The following is a 22,109-nucleotide window of genomic DNA, read 5'->3' as shown; positions in this document are numbered from 1 at the left end:
AAGTTGTAAATTCAAAATGAACACAACGTATTGCCTTGAGAACAGAAGAAGAAAAGCCACCTGAGATAAACGAGGGTCCATTGGCGCCTAGACCCCTTTTGATGTCATCAGGGGTTGAAAAAGGTCGAAGATGTGTAGTATAGGAACCCCCCATACACAACCCACCCCCGCCCCTCACCCCGGGGTCTATACACTGCTGGTGGTTGATGGGACGTAGAGGGTGAACTGACAAGCTGATGGCAACAGAGAGGAGAGACAGATTTAAAGTTTGGCAACGACATACGATTGGCTGATTGAGAAAGTGGCAAAATCTGATTGGATTACTGTAAACACTTGAGAGTTAGCTGATTAGAAAAGGTGGGGAGAGAGAGAGGGAAACAGGGAATGAATGGGGAATACAGAAAGTGTTCCTGATTGAAATTACGCAGAGAATCATAAAGAGCAAGAAGCATAAAAATCACTCCTAACATTGTCCTCGTCAAGCTAAAGCCTCATGTGATGCAGGAGGAGCCGCAGAAGGTCCAGGAAGTCAAACGTCTCGCCCACAAGGACAGAGCCTGCAGGTGTTCACCGCCCTCGTGACCTCGATTGAGAGGAGCCAATCAGAGCTCATTAGTGTGATTAAGAAGAAGCAGGGGGCAATCAGGAGGAGAACCGGAGGAGTCATTACAGCTCTTGAGAAGACTTAAAAAAAAATAAAGGGCACCACGGCAAAGATGCACAGAGCTGCAGCAGCGTTTCTGTGACCGTCTGAGATCAACTTCTCTCTCAATGGCCGTCGGGAATTTGACATCCAGACGAGGCAGAAAGAGAAGAAGAACTTAAATTCAAAGAAATGGGAAATTGAAAGATCAGAGATTGAAGTGGATTGAGGAACAGGCTTTGGATGGAAGTATGGTGCCGCACTCCATTCGATGATGGGATGGAGGTGAGGCCAACCAATGGGTTCCCAGGGTTCATCTGTGGGAGGGCGCAGATTTGTGGAGCTCTCACTTTGGCAATGATGAGGTCTGTGAATGATTCATCACAAGGTGCCATGAAAACAAGCATCGGGGTTCAATTTAATCGTTAGGCAGAGATTTAAAATAAATATATTTATAAAATAAAATAAATTTTCACCACTTTCTAATTTTCTGCAAAAATGTTGTAAGAATTTGAGCATGTTAAGGCTGGTCTATTATGTGAATCTTACAATAATGAAGCATGTAGTTTAAAATGTTTATGGAGCACATGTCACACAACGACCCACAGGCCTTAAGGTTCTACTCTTCCTGCCTCACATAAGACAATTCATAATTACATGTCAGAGGATTGGATGCATGTTTTAATCAAACAATTCCATTATTTGCAAATTGTGTCAAAAACATAATACAATTATAAGAAACAATTAAAAAAGAAACAGTTGCAGCTAGAGGTTAGTTAAACCTACGCATGAACAGATTACCAGGAGACATCGAATGATTTGGTTTCAATCAACTTTTGGTGGATCCAGATCACCGGGTGGAACCAGGAATATAATTTTTCACTAGGTTTAACATTTTAGATGTTTTTGGCCGTTTTATCTAACTTTTCGTTGATTTCTCAGAAGACAAAATCGTGGATATTGATGAAACAGTTAAATCAATGCGTGTCCAAATACAAATCTGGATCCAGTGAATTTTAATGTGGTTTTATTAGGGGAGAGTTAGACCTTGGGGGAGGTATGAATGGGACTGAATGGGATTCTAGTTTGCAATTGTATTGTGTCACCAATGTTGAGAAAGTAATATAATAAAGAACTCTTAACAGAGTTTTCACATAAATCTAAATAACTGATTCTTCATTGCCAAAAATATATTTTCATATTCTTTAATGATCATGTTAGACCAAGGCTGTTATACATTAGTGTGAATGATCAAAAACATCTGCATTAACTGTGAGAAGAAAACAGGTTCATGGCCCTTCTACAAAGTCAAAGGTAATTTAGACTGGTGCCTTGTCAGGGGTCAACACAACTTTCCTTCCTAATTTCATTGACACTGAAGAGTCGGGGGTCAGATAGAGCGAGACACGCTCCCTCAACCCTTTTCCCTGCGTCTTTGAGAAAGTAAATGAGCGTGTGCTGCTGTGCTCTGCTCATATATCAAACAGGGCAGCGCAACCAGGGGGGAGCTGTCCTACATCTCAGGGACCCACACACACACACACATCCCTTCAAATAACTGGGACCATCATAAATAACAGCAGAAAACCTTTTTAAATAAGGCTGTGGCATTACTCAACTCTTGGCTGTGTGCACTGCGGCTACAATAAGAGCAGTGGAAGACAGAAAAGTCAGAGGTGGAGGGAGGGAACGTTGCACAGGCTGGTGGTCGGACAGCAGTGATGATTTTTCCTCTGCAGTTTGTCCATCGGGGTTAATGTGACGTGGTTATGTGAGGACAGATGAGCGCGGAGGGCAAGTCACGACAGCTGCAGTGCTGGGTGGTGTCGACACAGCCGGGGCCAGCAACACAAACACATTGTGGTTTCGTTTTAACTTCCTTTTGAACGTCACCCAACGCAGAATAGTTTCCTCTCTTAAAATTGGACACCGAGCGGATATTCAGCATGACTAATCAATGTTGCAGTGTTACATAATCTGTAATGTCTCTACCGGCTCCAAATTTGGCGATTTCAGGGTTGAGACTGCTGAAATCCAGGCTGAGAAAGTAAAACAAATAAATGCACAGAGAATCAAACCAATACATTTATTTTTTTAAAAGCCTTCAAACGTGTCATCAGTCTCGACAGAGGTACGAGGCTGCAGACAAGTGGGAAAGACCATTGGTTCAGATGCCGTGGTGTGAAAAAGCACCTTGGGTAAGCATAGATCTGTTCTGGCAGGTTGTTCGGTCTGCCAGAACAGATCTGTGATTAGATGCCTTTCCAATAAGATATTTGCTGGGGAAGAAACACAAATGTTACGGCGTGACAACAACAAGTGGGGATTGGTCTTTTAAAGAAATGAACGAGTCGAAGGAGACAAACCAGTGCTGAAATAGTATTTTTATTAAATACTTTCAAGATCCAAGTTCGAAGAATAACAAAGCTATGATGAAGACCAACTAACACTCAGACAAACACTTGATAGTCGTCAATTCATGGTTGTATTTCATTGTACATCATGATCATGCAAAAAAACTCCAGCATCCATGTGAAGGCTGGGGGAGAAAGCGCAGCCCAATAGTATATCATTACAACGCAGGGAAAACGCTAACATCAAGGGCCTCATACCAAGCTACGGCTCCTGAATCCGTTTGTTTAATATATTTTTTTGTAATTTTGCTTTTTTTTGTTGTTTTTCATGTCACCTATTCAACATTCTGGATGGAGGAAATTCTTGTTTCAAAAGATGCAAATATCATATATTAACACTAGCTCTCCATCCTTATTCAGGTAGGTACATGGTAGAAATGCGTAACTGAAACATGCATATAACTAGGTCTCCCGCTCCGGTTCGACAGTGGAGGTCACAGAAACCTGCACACCCACACCAACGCTTTCTCTCTCTCTCTCTCTGGCTTTCAACACTCCTCTCAACTGAGCAGGCACGATTTAAAACCACCGAGGGTAGATTACATTAATAAATAATTTAGTCCTGATCAATCAAGGATCCTTCAAATCTGTAAAATGTTTTGTTGTCTATGTTTTCTCCCTCTTTTCCCTTTTTCTAAAATGTTTTGTTTTTCTGAAATTCCGGTGTTTGAGGGAGAGTGCAGAACTCCAGCTTGGCAGATCGGCAAATTACCAAAACGACAAGTCAACAGCAACAGCGACGACAACGACATAATCATAGTAATAAAATTAAAAATTTGAAAAGAAAAGTCAAACCAGTAACACGGGAAACAACAGAGAGGTACAACTAAACATCTCAAGAACAGGGACTTGTGGGTACACCGGGGATAGAGATATCAGATGGAGGGAGAAAAAGGGAGGGAGGGGGGGTGTGATTTAAGATACAAGTGTTGCTGATGGATGGAGACAATAAAGCAGCACAGCAAGGGTGGTGCCCTGGTCGCACAGTAGTGGTGCAGATATGTTACAAAGCCTAGACACACCACCAGGCGTGTGTGTGTGACTGTCTGAGTGTGTGTGTGTGCGTGCATATGATATGAAGAGACGGCTCACAGCATTGTGGGATCAGAGAGTTAAGAAAGCTATGATGCAGGTTTTCATGTTTAAACCTTTTGGGCAGAGGGGGTCAAACTAATCTCATTCTTCTTTTATTCCCCATCTTTAAAAACAGTCTCAGCGCCGTGGGACTCGAGCCGGTCACTTAAAGGAGTGTGTGTGTTTCATGTTTATCGTTTAAAACATCCAGAGCTACTGATTTCTTAAGGAAGTATTTTTAGGAAGAAAAATAACAGCGATTTGAAATCTGTGAGTAAAATGGAGCTCGGGGGTCACAGAGGTCGTGAGTGATTCCTACACCCAGATGCACAGGATGAGTGTCTCATAGATACATGTACATATATTACACTTTTCTACATATATCTATACATACACTGTATTTACACAGTGAATATAAACACACCAGGCCCTTGCAGAAAGCAGAGAAAAAGAGCAGGAGGGAAGGTGGTTTAAGAGCGGGGAAAAGGGGGAGAGAGCAGGAGGGGGGGAGCGAGGGAGAGGCGGCAAATGTGCAAAACGCAGACGCCTTCGCTGGCCCACGCTCTCCCTCCACGATGCAAACGGACACAACAGAACGCACAGGTTAGCATTAAACTTGCACAGTAAAATCCCTCTTTTTAAAAACAGCTGCTTTAAAAAAGGAGCCTCGAATGTCAGATCAATCAAGACCAAGACAACAAAACAAAAACAAAACAAAAAAAAGGCTCTGGTTACTCACAGGAACGAAAAGAGAACAAGACGTTAAAAACACAACAAAAACACGGAACCTCAAATCAGACACCCCCGCCCCGATCCCACGACAACACGTATTTTTTTTCCGTTCTGTCGGAAAAAAAACAATCACACAAAAAACGAAAACACATAAAAGCCTAAAGTTCTACACTTTGGTGCTTCTTGTTTTGATATCAACTTTCTCTCGTCACCAAGTTCTCTGACTGAGACCACCCGATTCTTTTCCCCCTCTTTAATTCAGTTGGGGAAAATCGCCCTACATCTTTACATCAACGTCCGGGTGACGAGCACAACACTTTCTACCCGGTTATCCCTAGAATGCCAAAAAATGTGTCCAATATCTCAGCTGCTAACTTCCCACTCCTCTCTGTTCCTCCCTTATTAGATAGTGAATATAAATGCTTGGTTGGGTTTTGGTGGTTTCTGGTACATCTAGTCATAATTTACACAGTATATTCATAACTCATACTCATAAACTGTCACAAGTTCAACTGTAAATCCTCTCCTCCCCCGGGACGTCTCATCTCGCGTGGGCAGAAAAAAGATGGCTGCCAGGGGAGGGATAGAGGGCAAAGACGCGCCCTCCAATCAGGCGCCAGATGCATGCATCATCCCATGGGGGCGGTGTCTTGTGTTCAGCCGGCCCCCAGCAGGTCAAAGGAGGGACAGGATTGGTTGGTATCGTGGAGAGGGGTGCGTTCTCGCCCGGCCGGGCTCCTGGCACAAGCCAATCCACGCAGAGGACGTGCCTCATAAACACGCTCGCTGAAAAAAACTGCCCCCCAAAACACACACTCCAGTGGACTGGAGGCTCAGGACCACTGGGGGTGGGGGGGGAAGAAGAGGATTAAATTAGTTGTTATTTTTTGGCAAGACAATGCCACTGAAATTCTTTGAAACCGTTCAATATGAATCTGATAGAAAAAGAGTTTTACTTGTGTGTGTGTGTGTGTGTATGTGTGTGTGTGTGTGTGCGTGTGCGTGTGTGTACCTGATCACTGGAGTGGTGCAGCAGGTGCTCCTGAGCAGTGGAAGTGAACATTGAGCCACTTGCCCTCGCGACGATGCCACACCCGGGTCTCCTCTGATTGGCTGGAGCGGGGGTGGCCCGTGGTGTCCACAAACTGTGTGAGTCGGATGTAGGCGATGCACGCCGCGTCCTCGCCGATCAGGTGCACGTGCGGGTTGAGCAGGGTGGTGTGCACGGGCTTGCTGTTCTTGCTCAGCACTGGAGACAACAAACAGACAAATGGAGAGAAAAAATTTGATTAAAATCAAATTTATTACTTTAAGAATTTGAACAGATACCAGTTTCAACTGTTGAATAATTTCAAAATGCATCAATGGCTGCCAAGGAGAGACATTTGGGATGATAACTGAATATCTTTGGGTTTGAAACTACAAGATGTTCTTCACAAACTTCTGATATTTTATAGATGAAACAACGACTCAGCAAAGATGAATCCATAATGAAAATAATAATTTGTAGCCTCAATAGCTTTTTCTAAAACATAACCATATAAATTTACCACACTGGGATATTTCTAACCAATATACAAATGACAAATACACTTGATGTTCACAGAAAAGTGAATCCATTTTATTTTTACCTGAGAGCAAACCAAACCCTGCAGTTATTTCATCCTCATTAAAATGTTTTCATGCAGCTGAACTGTTTGTGTGCAACAGACTCACAGTTTTCAAAATAGAACTTGTGAAAGTCCATCCCTTCCACCAGGTTCCCCAGGGCCTCGGGTTCAAAAGAGGTGAGTCCAGGGTCACAGATCCTCCTGAGAAACAAAAGAAAAGAGGATGAGAAAGTGCAAGAGCAGAAAAGAGGAAGCAGTAAAATAAATTATGAGAAAAGCATGTTGCAGTGGTACTGACGTGTAGGCATCGAAATCTCCATTGTTGATCGCTTCAATCAGCTGCTCGGTTATCTTGATGATCTCCTGTTTACGGGCTACAGACAGAACAGGGAGAGACAGATGGTGAACGACGAGGAGCCGTTTCGAAGGTGAAAGAACAATTAACTATGTGCTGGTTTTGCTTGATGACATTTTCTTTCATTACTTCAGCTCCCGCCTTCCCTCGGGCTCTCTCTCCCTCTGTGGCTACGGCTCCACACTCGTCTTTAACCTCATCAGTGGAAACATAACAGCTCCCTCACTGCGACTTGACCCCGTCTGTCACTGAGCTTCTCACCTTCTGATCGACACAGAAACTGACGGAACACTGCACTCTGTTGTGTCAACACACAGACTGCCTCCAAAACAAAAACAAGAACTCCTCTCATTTGGACCCTGGGCTCAGTTTGAGCAACAGCAACCTTGTAAATCAAGGTCGACCTTCAAGCTTTATCCAGAAATTTCAACCTCATCTCCTGTTTTGACCAACTCTTAGCACACAAGGAAAGTTTCATACATATTGACAAGGGGCTTATTTTCATGAGCAACATGTCTTATCTTGTCCACTGAGGAAGACCACACGATTGAAAGCTTGTTCATGTCTTGCTGCAAGTTTAAATTAACCGTTTCAACACTGAATATGTATGAACCATAGACTGTAACTAAAGATGGATGACCCGGCGCCACTTCCTCCAGAAATGAATCTGAAATATCCTGGACACAAACACTGCCATACTGTGCATTTGGCGCCGTATCAAAGTGCAGCAGACACACAGACTCGACCAATCGTGAGTCAGTCTCAGCTGTTTCGTCAGATGTTTTTATTAAATTTAATAATTTAAACCAAAGGTACCGGAAAAATGAACACCTGGAGATACCGCAGTGTATTAAGAAATACCTAAAATTGCAAATCTTCAATCAGTTGAAATGTATTTGACACAAACGTCTCTGTCAAGACCAACTGATTCTGAGTGAAAGGTACATAGACTAAAAACTGACATGAGAGATATTCACATGAGTAAGATAAATGCATCAGTGAATAGTGAAGTAAATAGTGCTTAAGAGACCTCTACAGTATCATGAGAAGTGTAACGGAAGGGCCACCAGTCTAGATAACAAATGGGGAAACTGCAGCCAGCCCCCAAGTGGTGATCAAGATGTTTTGGCTTCACTTTTAGGGAGCCGTCATGTCGTCCATCTTTTATACAGTCTATGGTGTGAACCCCACTACGTAATACATGACGTGATCTGCTTCATCTCTAATTAAGTCGGAGAACACAAGCTGAAATTAAGAGTCTCTATTCTTTCTTCTTCAGAAGATCCTTCACCTGACTAGATGACATTTAAAGATCGACGTCATTGCCACTGCCTGCTTTCTTCAACACTGAGAAAATTGTCATTTGACAAATGTGAGTTTTTGGCGTGCAACAGCTTCAGCGAGTACAGGGCAGGGAAAGCTGAGGTCGGTTAGTTCAGATGTGCTCTTACTCTGCTTATTGTTGCTTTTAGCAGAGACAGTCATGCTCCCTATTGGAGCGGCAGGCATGGAGGACTGTGAGAGCTCAGACTCGGGGCAGGAGCTGTTGCCTGTGCTGTTCCATGCCATGCGCTTTACGTCATGCGGAGGAACTGAAACACACAATGGATGGTCAACAAAACACAAAACAACATGGATGGATTGGATGGGCAAGGAGTCAGAAATGCACATGTGATCATCTGCACACGGGAACATGCACACAGCTCATGCAGCGAAACAGAAGCTGAAGAGGAGACTATGCTGACGTGTGGTTAGTCCTAAGTTAAATGAGTGAAAAATGAACATGCAGAGTTGGAGTTATGGCAGACATGCAGATGGGTAAGATGAGGACAGGATGGCAGCCGGAAGCGAGATCAGTGCAGCTCTGATCGTGATGCTGTGTGATGTGGAAGTCATTTAACTGCCTGCTCTGCTCACGTCTATGCAACTCTTAATGCTCCAATACATTAACAAAGCCTCCTCTGACAAACTGCGGCACCCGGCAACGAAATGGATCAAAGCCATTGCTTGTTATTAGCTCATGTTATGCCAGTGAGGGAACTTAGCATGTTCGGGAAGGAAGGAGGGAGAGTGGAGATTAGGAAAAAAAAGAGGAGATCAGACTGTCCTTAAGCACAGGTGTGTCTGAGGAGAGCGGCAGCGCGAAGACAAGAGGTCAAGAGACGAGAGGAAAAGATTAGAGAGTAGAGGGAGGAAGATCTGTGAGGGGAGACATAAGGGCGAGAGAAGTGTGATCAAGAGGGAAACGGAGAATAAAACAGAGAGAGGATTAAAGAACGTGACGGAGAGTAGAGGGTTGGAGGAGGAGAATGGTGGAGAAACGTGGGGATAAAGAGGGACATGGCGCTCTATGGTTGTGCATGGTTCCAGGGCCGTGTCAAGAGGCCAGTTTAGGACAGACAGCTGCAAGGTACGCAAGGCTTTCACCAGCTGGAGCTGTCTCATTAGGAGAACAAGGGGATAGATGCCATAGCACCAAGATACACTCACACACACACACACTCACACACTTGCATATAATTTCAGGGTTCCCACAGTGGGGGGGAGAGGGGGGGGGGGGAATCAGGAGTTTTTGTATGACTTTCAATAGTTAGGTCAGAGTGACTGTGACCTGAAAGTCCCTTCTGTCTTTTTAAAGTTTTGTTGTGAGAAGAGAAATGAGACATTGAAGGTGCAGTCCTGAACTGCAGAGGTGAGCAGACAATGTACAGAACAATGGACAAACACAGCAGGAAATAACTTCACCCGGTCGTCAAATGTATTCCAATAAAACATCCCTGGTAAAGGAACATTCTGGTTCATTAAAACTAGTAAGACGATTAGGTGTGATAACACTGCAGTCAAAGAAAGTCATATGTATCTTAAAATGGGTTAAAATATGCACCTTTTCCTTTGAAAACCATCTAACTGCAAAAATTTAATTAAAGCCACTTCTGAAGAAATTAATAGTTTTCAGCTCACAAAAACAGGGGCTTGTTTAAAATGTGTCTGACAATATCTGATCAATTAACAGAATGAATCAAATGTTATTGTTATAATAGGAACTATCTAAAAAAATTAAGTACCAATAATATAATATATATATATCTAAGTTGAAATAAACCAGAATTATCCTTCAAATAAATCAACAAGAATATCAAATTGTATCTAAAGAATTTACTGGATAACTCTTAGTGAAGAAAATAGAATATAAAATCAGGGGGGGAAAAAAAAAATCAACAATATTGCAAAACCCATGGGAACCCTAAAAAAAAAGCTTGGTGGATCAGAGTGAGGAAGCTCAGAGATGCGAGACGTTATTGCCAGTACACAAAGCCAAGGGGAGGGGGGGGGGGGGGGGGGGGAGTGGGGTTGGTGTTAGGTCCTTGCCAGGGGCAACCACACAGCTTCTGGTTGCCATGGATTAACTTACTGGCAGGTGAGCTTTGAGGTGAGGGCAGAAGTGGGGGCATCTCATCTGTGGCACTGCTCTGACTCAGCGCCGAACTGTCCGCTAGAACACACACACAGAACGCAGCCAGACACACGGTAAATACACACATACACACACCACAGGCACACGGTCAAGACTGTGAGAGACACGCGTTGCATCTCTGCACACCTGCCAGTCACTACAGTCAAATACACACACTTCAATAGATGGGAGACAGAGAAAGAGAGAGCGGATAAGAACAGGGAAAGGGAACTAAAACACTTGAGCACCTTTCCTACCTTTCATTTCCTCCTCGTCATTGGTGGCGTTGCTCTCTGTTGATCCCTGAAGAGCAGAGATGAACACAAAGTTAGTGAAATTGAAATCACACAGCTGGGTGACACTGTTGCGTTTCATGCACACAGAGCACATGTCTCACCTTAACTCCATCGGGAGGATTGTGCACCACTGTGCTCTGCGATTCCTGTGATGCAGAACAGAACAGTTAGTCCGGCACATTAGAAGCTGGAACGAGTGCCTCTCAACTGGCTTCAACCTGGGCCCCTGATCTTACCTCAGCAATGGCATCACAACCCAACACTGCTACCTAGTAGTAGATTTTGCCATTAAACACAAAGCTCTGTCAAGGCAAGGGCTGAGAATGGAATCGATATCATAATTTATGGCTGCAACTAATGATTATTTCAACCACAGTTATTTCCTCAATGAATATATTTATTGTTTAGTCTAGAAAATGCCAGGAAAAAAGTGAAAATATAAAATTTATGAAGCCATAGTTCATAGATTACATTTGCACATCTTTACTGATTAGAAGCCCCAAAAGAGGATAAAGAGTACCGGCAGATATTTACATTCAAGAAGCGGATTATAATGAATTGCTTATCAAGATTGGTGCTGATGACTTTTCTGTTGATTGACTTGATTGTCTGACTGGAATCAGGATCATAACGGTAAAATTGTTTTACATAATTGTTTAAGCCAAATTACAGGATTGGTTATCTTGGAATACCATCAGCCCTCTCTTCAGTGCTATGCCACCAAAGCTCATGAACGTGCCTGACAACCGCGAGAAGTCGACTTTTCCATATCTCGCTCCCTAACATTTGTCAATCGTCTCCCTGGTTTAATAGACCGGTTGTGTGCAGTGAGACACACAGGTGGGGTGTGCGCAAGCAGGCAGGTCAGTAAGTGACAGACGGGTACACAAGCCAATCATTTCATTTGACCCAAACTTAACAGGCCTGCATCGGCCTGAAAATGGCTTTTTTATCAGGTGACTATCTATTGATGGCTATCGGGACGTGAAGAGAAATTAAATAAATAAAAGGTGTTTCAGCTGCAAATTACCAACCCTCACTTTAATGAGATTAATTAAATTCAGTTACTTTTCAGCTAGGTTTTCATCCTGGGCTGGAACAAACAGGTATTTTAATCAGCAAGTGATCTATGGACTGTTTAATAATTACACAATTATTTAATATAGTGCAAATTCATATTCCTATTTTCTCAGACACCAATGTGACGTATTCAGTCCAAATCATCCCTCCTCCCCAATCTCTAGCCATGGCCTACTTTTGGGGTCCAGCACCACCCGCTGAGAGGCAAACGAAACCAGCACTGTGTTACCCAACCACATCACTACGAGATGTCATACATTACACATGCTCCTAAAACATTTTAAAAGCACAACATGCTGGAACTAGATGTGAGAACAATGGTAAAAGATTTGGCGGTATGATAAGTTTGTTAATGATGGCAACATAAAACCGATGATGGTGCGTAAGTGGATTAAAGAAACTGGATGACAAAGCAAGATGTTAGGACGGGGGGTTGCAAAGCGGTGTTGACTTCAGTGAGAGAGTTAGAGGATAGCTGGTTAATCAGGGTAGGTAGAGATTATATACAGATAACAGCAAAGAAGCTGTTAAACAATGAGACTAAACTCTACGACGATATCAGTGGTCACTCTCCGATTCAGGACTCTACAGTTCTCTGTGCTGCCACACTACAGGTCATGCTCCTTAGAAATCTGAAAGGTGCACATGTGAAGATAAAACCTAATAACAAGCATTTAGAATAATTTTCCCAATAAGTGTCTTTTCGGCTTGATTTAAAACTCAGGACCACATGTGCACCTTGGCGGGGGGTATAACAGGCAGAGACTGGGTACTGCCGGGATGTCATTGCGCAACACCTCCTGGATGGTAGATGAAGGATGACAAGCAGCGACTATCACAAAGGAGGATGCGGCACAACGGGCTACTATGAAACTACTGGGTGGGGAGTGAGGTGAAACGGCAGGAAGCCGACTCTGAGGCGGCCTACTGTACCATTGTAGCGTTGGTTGCCATGTTGGAGTCTTTCAGGGCATTGATGGCGCTCACTATACTGTTCTTACTGTTGTTGGTAGAAGGCTGAGACGAGAACGCAAAGTGAACACATACGTTACACACACGCCCTCATGCACACACACAAAGATGAGCATTATACGCCTTTTAGGGACTGTTAGCTAATGTTGGTCGAGGCTCGCAGGCTGTTGAGAGCTAACGGGGTAAATGAGAGGGTGAGTGCCAGAGAATGGCCTCTAGATCATCCTTTTTACTGCCTCACTAACCCTCTATGCCTCCGCCACTTAACTGCACAGAGAGACCCCTGGGGCAGGGGAGAACGAGAGGGAGGAAGGGGGCAGGGAGGAGGGGAGGGGAGAGAGATGCTTAATAGTAGCAGAGAATGATGGAGCCTGCTCGGAAAGGAGGGCAGCAAACCTCTGACCCTCTAAAGGTGAGAGAATAAAACAAATACAGGAATAATTACCTCCACAGAGGAGGTTATGTTTCCATGTGTATTTGTTTGATTGTCAGCCAGATTACAAAAAAAAATTATAAACCAATTTATATGAAATTTTGTGGCACAAATGACCCAAAGAACAACCCATAAAAATGTTGGTGCTGATCTGGATCAGTTAAGGATCTGGATGGTATGGATCAGGTAATATTAAAGGGACTCACATCTAGTGTTTAAAATTTGGTGCAGATCCAAATAAAATGCTAGTGAATTTAAATATGGTCTCATAATGGGACAGTCTAGTGACGATACCTTCTAGTAACACACACAAAATGACAGCAAATATGGTTTTCAAAGTTGTGGTTGGGATTACAAGAATTGTGGGATCTAAGAAGATGCCACAAAAACCCTGAGTAAATGGAATGAACAAGAAATTTGAAGGATAAAATAACAGTTTTATCAAACAAAATAAAAAACGGCACTACTGTACGAGCACGATATTGAACTAAGGCTGGTAAGGTGGCCAAAAATGTTAAGATAATGTTCATATCAGTCAATATAGATAAGCAATGATAATTGATATTGTTTCCTTTAAGTTTAAAGACTCATTAGATAAAATGTTTAAAAAACAATTAAAAAAATCTTAGGTAGACAAATTATGTGCAACAACCCTGCACTGTGTTTCCGCAATGCATAAGCAATAAAGCTATATATATATATATTGGACTTTTACTATATTACTATTGATTAAAATGATATTGCAATTAGGGATGGGCATAATTAATCGACGATCGATTAATTGATCATTAAGAATTTCCTCGATGAAATATTTTTTTCATCGAGGAATTCGCTAATTCCCCACTGACCACGGGGGGCAGTGTTTGAAAAAAACGCCACAGTCCTACTCAGTTACCTGCGACTGGCTGCGAGTTACCGTGTAGTTCCATTTCCAAAGTAAACATGAAGAGGTCACGGCGAAGTGTTGCGTGGGAGCATTTTGAGTTAAAAAATGACTTGGTTCACTGCCAACACTGCGAAGCTATCCCAGAGGCTGGGGGAGACAAGGAGCCTACGTTGTCGAACACGGACGAGGGGAGCGCAAACACCGGAGCCGCGGCCAGGCTAGCCAAGTTAGCACGGAGCTACCTGTGTATCACGGGGACGTCAGTCCCCTCAGAGCGGGGTTTTCGGCGGCTGGACTGACGGTCACCAGGCTGCGTTCGCGTCTGACCCCAGAGCAGTTTAACATGCTCATCTTTCTCAACACAAATCCGTAGGCTGGTGCTGAAGTTGTATGTGTGTTACTGGTTATTTTTATGAAGCTTTCTCGACTCAGTACCTTGTTTGATAGTTTTGAGTTACATTTGGCAAAACCTGTCAGACCTAAGTATTATATATTTGTAGTTGTTGTTTAACATTATGTTTTTTTATATTATTATTTTATTTTGGAGGGAAAAAAAACGAGGGTTAGTTGTGTTTAGTAGCACCGGCTTCTAGCTGTCGGCTCCGCTGCTTAAGATTACGGCAGCGCATATTTTGTTCATCTTGTAATAAAGATCTCAATGAGGAAACACGCTTTTTTCCCCCACTGCATTTTAATGTAGCTTATAAATAGTGAATTTTTGTACTTGAAAATATTAATGATTAATCGAAAGTTCGTCATTAACTCTCCCGACGATCGACGAAGACAATTTAATCGAACGCCCATCCCTAATTGCAATAATTAATGGTTGTTTTATCGCTCAGCTTTATGTTGCACAGAATAAATAATACAAAGAGAAGAGAGAGAGACAGTGAGAGGCAGAGAGAAAGAACAGAAGGTAGAAAAAGGGGGTCAGCTAACCAAGGAGACAGGACATAATGTATCAGAACAAACGAGGGCAGAGAGCTAGAGAGACAACCTTACCTTAGCAGAATCTGACTTCTTGTTCAGTAAACTCTTGCATGCTGTAAAGAAAGAGATGATAGCCAGGAGAGAGATGGGTAGACAATTGAGTTTTAGTGCTGATGACAGAATTTCACCCGGTTCTTATAGAAACCCAGAGAGATGAGGACAAATCTGCATTGACATTTTGTCAAATCTATGAAAATCCAATAGCTGAACCTCGGAGACAAGTCTAGATGCTTGTTGAGAATAACACTCATTTAATGGATTTATTTTCCTTGGCCGTACAGGTTGCTACACTCTGCAGAACCCATTCACATCATAATCAATTCATTGCCATCTGGGGACAAAAGAGAAACCTGAGAGCAAAGTTAACTTCCTAAATCCATTTCCTGTCTGGAGGGCCCCAGCAGATGTAAAAAAGAGAGTGATGGTCAGACTCAAACTACCGCCAGGACTGACAGTGATGAGCTGGGTTAATGTAAATCATTGATTTCCTTTAAGGGCCCTAGTCACTTTCCTCTTGGCCTAGAGCTTTCAACTCAGCGTTGCTTCCTTTTCGGTTAATTTTCTACTGACACGCATGTTCCAAAAATCGCGTCTTGTGTTTCTTACCTTCCAATAAGACATAGGACGGGGGGGGGGGGGGGGAGTTGAAAGAGGCATCTCTATTACAGTATAAGAGAGTGGAGAAGAGGGGGACAGCATTTAAAGCAGCAAGCAATATCAAGAGACAACTCATGCTCCTTAATCTCGGTTGTTGTGTCGATATGCAGCTTCTATCTTGGCCTGGCCATGCAGCATCCAGCAGGGGAAAAAAAATTATAAGATAAAAAATATTTCATTCAAAAACCAGGGAAAGGAGATCCGATTGTTTCATTTGGGTAAATCTTATCCCAAACAGCCATCAGGATAATAATCGTGACAGCATGGGACCACCACGTTCATATGCTCTCTAAACATCACCCTCCCCCCTCCATTAGAGAGAATGATCATCAGTGTCACATGACAGGGCGGATAAAGTCAAGATGACCCACAGCAGGGAGGGATGTGCCGCTCAAGCAATGTGACAGCTCGACAATGATCTGGGAAGGATGAGTTAGACAGCAACTGAAGGTGCATCTCCCGAGAATATTTTTATATAAGATATAACCACACTGGACACCCACATGCGAGGCACAGCAAGGCAGACACCTTTCTGGAGACATACAGGAATGCTTCTAACACACACTTCTGTCACATTTAGCTTTAATAACATCATCAGCATACTGCCAAGCCTTGCCATACTCTATACAGATAAAGTGCAGGGAAGCAGTTATATTAAAAAGTGCCCGGATTTTTGCAGTGATGAGCTACATCATCAGAAGATTAAAAAAATGTATTTAAAACAAAATGAACAAAAGCTGGACGATTAGGAAGGAGTCGAGCTGAGGAGTCCAGTTTGGAGTGATGATGATCAAACACGATATTCACAGAAACTTACAAACAGGCCAGTTGGTCCAGTGTCACTGAGGAAGCCCGCATTTGGAGGGCTCCAGCTGACAGTCAAACCACCACAGACACCCTGATTCTCAGCGCACCAATCACACACTGCATGAGCAACCACATTTTACCTTTATCCTGCCTACACATAGATCCTAGTTACCTATTTAGAGATCCACTACAGAGCAAAGAAGATCCTCTTGTCTGGAAAAGTGACCAAGAAACTCGTCTGCTCTGCACTGTTTCTAAAGTTACTCAATCCATGGAGCCACCAGCGGAATCGTCGACCTTCACCACCTGTTCCCACCCAGCAGCTTGGGAGCTAAGCCCTGTTTTAGTACTTTCAAAACAGAGATATCCATCCCTCTCTGGTGAAAGAACTGATGGAATCTGTCACCTAGAACATGACAAAGATGGCGGCATATCTACCGCCATGTTGGCTTACCTTTGAGACATTTTTGAAAGTACTAAAACAGACCTCAGGAGGGGTAGACAAGACGGGGGATGCCTTTAAGCTCAAGGGATTGAACAGGAAGGCTGCACAACAGTGATGGTTTAAACAGTCGGCTCCGCTAACAGCAACAAATGCAGCCCTCCCATCCTCCGTCTCAGTCTGAACCTCTCCCACAGCTCCTCAACATCCGCATTTCCCCTTCCCTCCCACCAGACCCAGGTCTGACGATGGCAGCACGCCAACCCAGCTCTTGCCGGCCCCCTGCGTTGTCAGTTCCCGCCCCCAGGATACATGCCTCTCCTCATCCCCTGCCCCAGTCCGCCCTGTGCCGTCGCAGCCCCGGCCGGGGTGAGAGCACAGAGCAAACGGGGTCAGCTGGAAGTCAGGATGGAGCTAGCTAGGAGTGATGACATCAGTAATTTGGGGGATGAGGTTGAGGGGTTACAAGGTTGAGTGGTGGTGAGGTGTGAATGTATAAAGCACTTTGAAGTGCATGTTAAACTAAACGAATTACCATTAAGTGATGGTGATGTTAACGACTATGTGCAAAAAATCTGTCTTTGCATTACAGCAAAGCCCCAGAATAACTTATATTAACAAATTTGTGGGACTATGCATGCATGTGTGTGTGAATGTCGATGGGGATGATGGCAAAGGCTGCATGCAGGAGTTCTGAGGGGGTAATGAGGGCCCACTCTGTACTATGAATCAAAGAAGTGGTTGTGTGTGGAGAGGAAGTGGATGGGCGTGTCTCTGGGACGTACCTTCCTGAGCCAGTGAGGCCGTGGAGGAGGCGGCAGCAGCAGAGTTGGTATGCTGCCGGCCCACTATTGGACAGAAATGCTACAGTTGGGAGGAGCTATGCAAATTAGGCAGGTCTATCTCATGTTGTTCAATCAGGGGCCTAGAAATCTACAGGCTGTGCGGGTTGCAGCGCAGATGTATCATACACTTTGATAGATAAACGCTGAAGCATAAATGGGCACGCCTGTAGTTTCCTAGGCCCAGGCTTGAAATCTTTTAGCCATTGACTGACCAATTACTGTGGAGCTGAGAACAAGGTTTCAACAAAGTCCCCCCCTGCAAATTGAGATTAAAAACATAGAATATTGGCTGTCGTCTGTTTTTATAACACTACACCTGCACCCAACATAAAATTCTCATAAGGTCTACGTTTCCCTCTCTCATGCAAATGCTCCACAGGCAGCAGAAGAAAAGGGACACACACATACACACACACGCTCTCCCACACACAAACACACAAGGAGAGATACATTAGCATTGACAAGGACAAAACTCGCATATAATCTGGAACATTACAGAATATCACATACGTCAGGAATCAAGGCACTCATCATAATCCATCATTTTTAACACATTATTTCTATCATGATTTGCAGGAACTTCAGGTTTTAGATTCAGTATAATGTTGTAAGCAAGTAAATTACTGAGCACACACAAACACATAATGTTATTTTGAGGATGAGTGGGTGAGTGCATGTGTGTGTGCCTGTGTGGTGAGGGGGTTAAAATAGGTGCAGAGGACTCTATCCACTCTCCTTCCTCCTCTCCCTCAGCATGTGCTGCGTGGGAGGCGGAGGGCTAAGGGCACACCCACCTGAGAAGTTTCTGGACACCAGCATGGTGGTGAGAATGGCTCCCTGGAGGATGAGATGGAGGAGGAGAAAGAAGTGAGGGAAGTATAATCAGAGCCAAGACTATGGTTTATTTTAACAGGATTTTAGTTTCCCTCACTATTCATTTCTAATGGGACAGTAACATCATTAATCGCCATTTATACACTAGCACCAGAGAGAGGATGTTTTCAACAGCTAGATCCAGTCAAATCGGAGTTTGTCAAACAATATAAAATCACCTATGTAACAAATTACTGGAGAGATTCACAAGAGTCCTTTAATTCCTCTGTGCATTTCTCTGAAGAAGCCATGATTCTCATGCTTCAATTTCAACGTTTCCAGCAGCCACTTAAGAACTAGTCTGAATAAGGCCCTGATCGGACAGGAAGCAGAGTTTGCAGTGAGATGGGTTTTCCCCCCCAGTTAGTCAATAAGCGTTTTACACACGGCTAATGGCTGGACCCCTTGCATTTTTTTGCATCTCTCTGAAACTTAACCTCCGAGCAGAAACGCATTCCAACAGGATTTGTATTTTTTCCTCATTGTCTAATTGGATTAATTGATAGGAGGCTGTTCTTGGTGGTGATGACAAAGTTAGCAGTTACTTGGAAACAAAAATCATTGAGACAGACAACAGTAGCTCTGAAAGCAATTGAGATTTCAGGTGACTTGTTGTCACGACTTTAAAGTGCACTAGTGCACAGTGGTCTGACTCCCATTTTGCTACCTGCAAAAGACACAGAATGCGCTGTGATTGAATGAGGCTTAAATCTTAAAACTGGCTTTGGAGAAGAATTAAGGGGAACCAGTAAAATAATCGAGGCGGAGGAAGGAAGGTCACAAAACAGATTTACTGAGTACCTTGAGTTTTCGGCGAGCATTGAACTTGCGGAGACACTCCACAGTTTCCTGTCTGTGCATCATGGATGCCACTGTAGAACGGTGCTGTAGGAAGAAAAGGAAATAATTATTGTGAGTGTGTTTTATGTCCAGATTCATTTATGCAACCGCCAACACCTTCTTGTGTAATTCCAATAATCTTCATGGGTGGGTTTGGTGAGTGAGTGAATACTTACGCAGACCCATGGGTGTTTGAGGGCCTGTTCGGCAGTGATTCTCTTGGCTGGGTTGATGGTCAACATCTGGTTGATCAGATTCTTTGCCTCTGGGGTCACTGTGTCCCACTCTGGGGAGGGGAACTGAGGAGACAGGAGAAATAGCAACAGTTGGAAAGAATGGAAGGATAGAAGATTGGAAACAGCACACGTTTCCTGATTAACAGCTCGTATCGGCATGTTTCATTGCTAATCCACACCATCTGGGCTCCGGGTGTCAACTTAATTCGTCAAAATTATGCCGATATGACAACAGAACTGCAGAATTACTTTTTGGATCAACAAAACACATCCTTCTGTTCCAGGTCTTTAAATCATTCAAATTAAGTAAATTCCCTTCAAACAGGCTGCCTCAGACCCCCCCCCCCCCCCCCACACTCTCTCAGGCAACCGCAACGTGACTTGCTTTTCTGGAGACAGAGAGAGGAGGATACCTCTTCTCTGATTCTGTCTCTTTCTCTCTCCCCCCCTCTCCCTCACGCATGCATGGACACTCACACACAAACAAACAGAGATACACATATACACACCTCTGCAATGCGTCAGGGAGGCCCTGATAGGATCAATACTTTGGACCAACTCTAAATTGGACACTACTAAACATTCAAACCCTGCTTAGCAAAGTCCTGCAGTGCACCACATACTAATATTCACCTCGGGAATGAACGCAAACGCTCACACACACACACATCCACACACTTACATCATATGCCCCAGCTTTGATCTGCTGATAAAGTTTGTGCTGATCTTCATCCCAGAATGGAGGATATCCAACTAACAAGATATAGAGAATAACACCTGACAGAAAACAAGAGAGCAAGTGAATGAGACAGATCATGGTACAACACTTAAATAATTTTTCATTAAATAAAATATTGTACATTTCATAACAATCTTAAGCACATTGGAATGCATCATTAATAGTATAATATAGTAAATGAAATACATTAAGATGCAAGCATTTTTTTATTGCCACAGGTTAAATTTACCAAAAGTTGAGGCTCTTGACTTACCACAAGCCCATATGTCCACAGGTTTGCCATAGGGGTCCTTCCTCAGGACTTCAGGCGAGAGATAACCAGGGGTGCCCGCAAACCCTGCCCGATGAAATAAATATAATTAACAGATTCCTCTTATTAAATCTCTGGTATACGCTATTTTTGTGTGGTTATGTGAATGGCTCAGTTTACAGTGACCTGCTGGACTCTAATGCAAGACCAGATTATGTAGAGTCACAAGCAAATGCCCATTAATCATCTCGTCCCCGGTAAAGAGTCGGCCAAAAGCTGGCAGCTCGGCTGTTAGCCAAGACACAATGACCTTAGTATGAACTGGAAAATGTCTGTGAGCCTCTTATGTAATGTTTGCACAAATATTCTTTGGCTTCCAAGCGGGCAGACGTATATAAACCTACTGTATATGAAAGAGGACCAGCTCAGCACTATGCTCAAGAGTCATAACGGTCCGGTGCTAATCACAGAGACGGATTAACAGATCCAACACATTTGATGTGTGTGTGTCACTGTTTGTGTTTTCTTACCAAACCAAGCCTGCTGGTCTCCCTGTACTTCAATAGCTAGGCCAAAGTCTGCCAGCTTCACTGCAGCTCCCTTCATCTTACTGGCCAACAACAGGTTCTCAGGCTGAGAGGGAGACACAGACACACATGGTGAAGCAGAATGTAGGACAAGGGATCGAGACAGTGACAGACAGATAGTGACAGGCAGTATTCAGCAGAGGTTCTTGGAAATATTTATATTTGATTTGTTCGAAACAGCTCGTGCGGGGGTGGAGTAAAGGTGTGAGAAAGCGATGGAGAGACGGAGGAGGAAGGGAGAGGATGGGTGGTTGAGAATCTCCACAATGCCTTATATGGGCATGGGTTCGTAGCCATAGAAACCACTCGGGAGTCTTTTAGGCAGCACTGCAGACTGCATGCTAAATGGAAAGTGTACTTAGCGAGAGGCAGCGTGTGTGGCAGCCTTCTAAATGGCCGTTGTTTGGGCAGCAGGACATAAAGGGCCGCAGTAAAAGCCCACTCAGGATAAAAGGCCAACAAATCAGACAGGCAGCGCTCGAGGAAATAACGTTATTCTCTCACACGAGGCGCGCAAACACTCACGAAACCCGCCCACACGTCTGAGACATCCCTCGAGACTGATTTCTTTTCACACTTCTCAGTGTTTCCATGAAAAGGTACATTTCGATACATATTATTATTACTGTCCTTAATACCAATATTATCATCATCACTTAAAAGTGGGTTACGGAGAAAATGACTCACTACCTCTACTCTTTGCATTTGAGCCTATTGGCAGGTTGGAACATCGCAAGCCCCTCCCCCGCTGCTCAATGGTAGGTGTGATGTCACATGGGTTGTCGTGGCAACTCCTGAGGTTCACCTATGCCTTCACCTCCTCTCGGATAATAGACCCCCCCTTACAAAAGTACAAGGTGTGCATGCATGCACGTATGCACTGTTCCAAGTCCT

At 43.7% G+C, this 22,109-nt stretch overlaps 1 protein-coding gene across 10 annotated transcripts in view; it reads right to left on the bottom strand.

Annotated features, from left to right (window-relative positions):
- Window positions 1-3,009: 3,009 nt before the first annotated feature.
- LOC128426968 (calcium/calmodulin-dependent protein kinase type II subunit gamma) overlaps window positions 3,010-22,109 on the bottom strand; it is a 32,208-nt gene continuing 13,108 nt past the window's right edge. The window contains exons 7-23 of one of the 10 annotated variants that reach the window (XM_053414036.1): window positions 21,159-21,261; window positions 20,632-20,715; window positions 20,322-20,416; window positions 19,580-19,702; window positions 19,365-19,448; window positions 18,485-18,527; window positions 17,631-17,693; window positions 14,952-14,992; window positions 12,592-12,675; window positions 10,680-10,724; window positions 10,540-10,585; window positions 10,241-10,321; window positions 8,280-8,420; window positions 6,772-6,847; window positions 6,580-6,674; window positions 5,876-6,112; window positions 3,010-5,705 (exon numbers count right to left, since the gene is read on the bottom strand). In XM_053414036.1, coding sequence (XP_053270011.1) covers window positions 5,880-6,112; window positions 6,580-6,674; window positions 6,772-6,847; window positions 8,280-8,420; window positions 10,241-10,321; window positions 10,540-10,585; window positions 10,680-10,724; window positions 12,592-12,675; window positions 14,952-14,992; window positions 17,631-17,693; window positions 18,485-18,527; window positions 19,365-19,448; window positions 19,580-19,702; window positions 20,322-20,416; window positions 20,632-20,715; window positions 21,159-21,261 — 1,437 coding nt within the window. In that variant the 3' untranslated portion in view covers window positions 3,010-5,705; window positions 5,876-5,879. The remainder of the gene's footprint in view (window positions 5,706-5,875; window positions 6,113-6,579; window positions 6,675-6,771; window positions 6,848-8,279; window positions 8,421-10,240; window positions 10,322-10,539; window positions 10,586-10,679; window positions 10,725-12,591; window positions 12,676-14,951; window positions 14,993-17,630; window positions 17,694-18,484; window positions 18,528-19,364; window positions 19,449-19,579; window positions 19,703-20,321; window positions 20,417-20,631; window positions 20,716-21,158; window positions 21,262-22,109) is intronic. The other 9 variants (XM_053414039.1, XM_053414037.1, XM_053414038.1 and 6 more) reach the window with 9 other exon arrangements.

This window comes from Pleuronectes platessa, chromosome 21 (genome assembly GCF_947347685.1).
Source record: "Pleuronectes platessa chromosome 21, fPlePla1.1, whole genome shotgun sequence".
Lineage (NCBI taxonomy): Eukaryota > Metazoa > Chordata > Actinopteri > Pleuronectiformes > Pleuronectidae > Pleuronectes > Pleuronectes platessa.
This window is presented reverse-complemented; position numbering and strand designations above follow the sequence as displayed.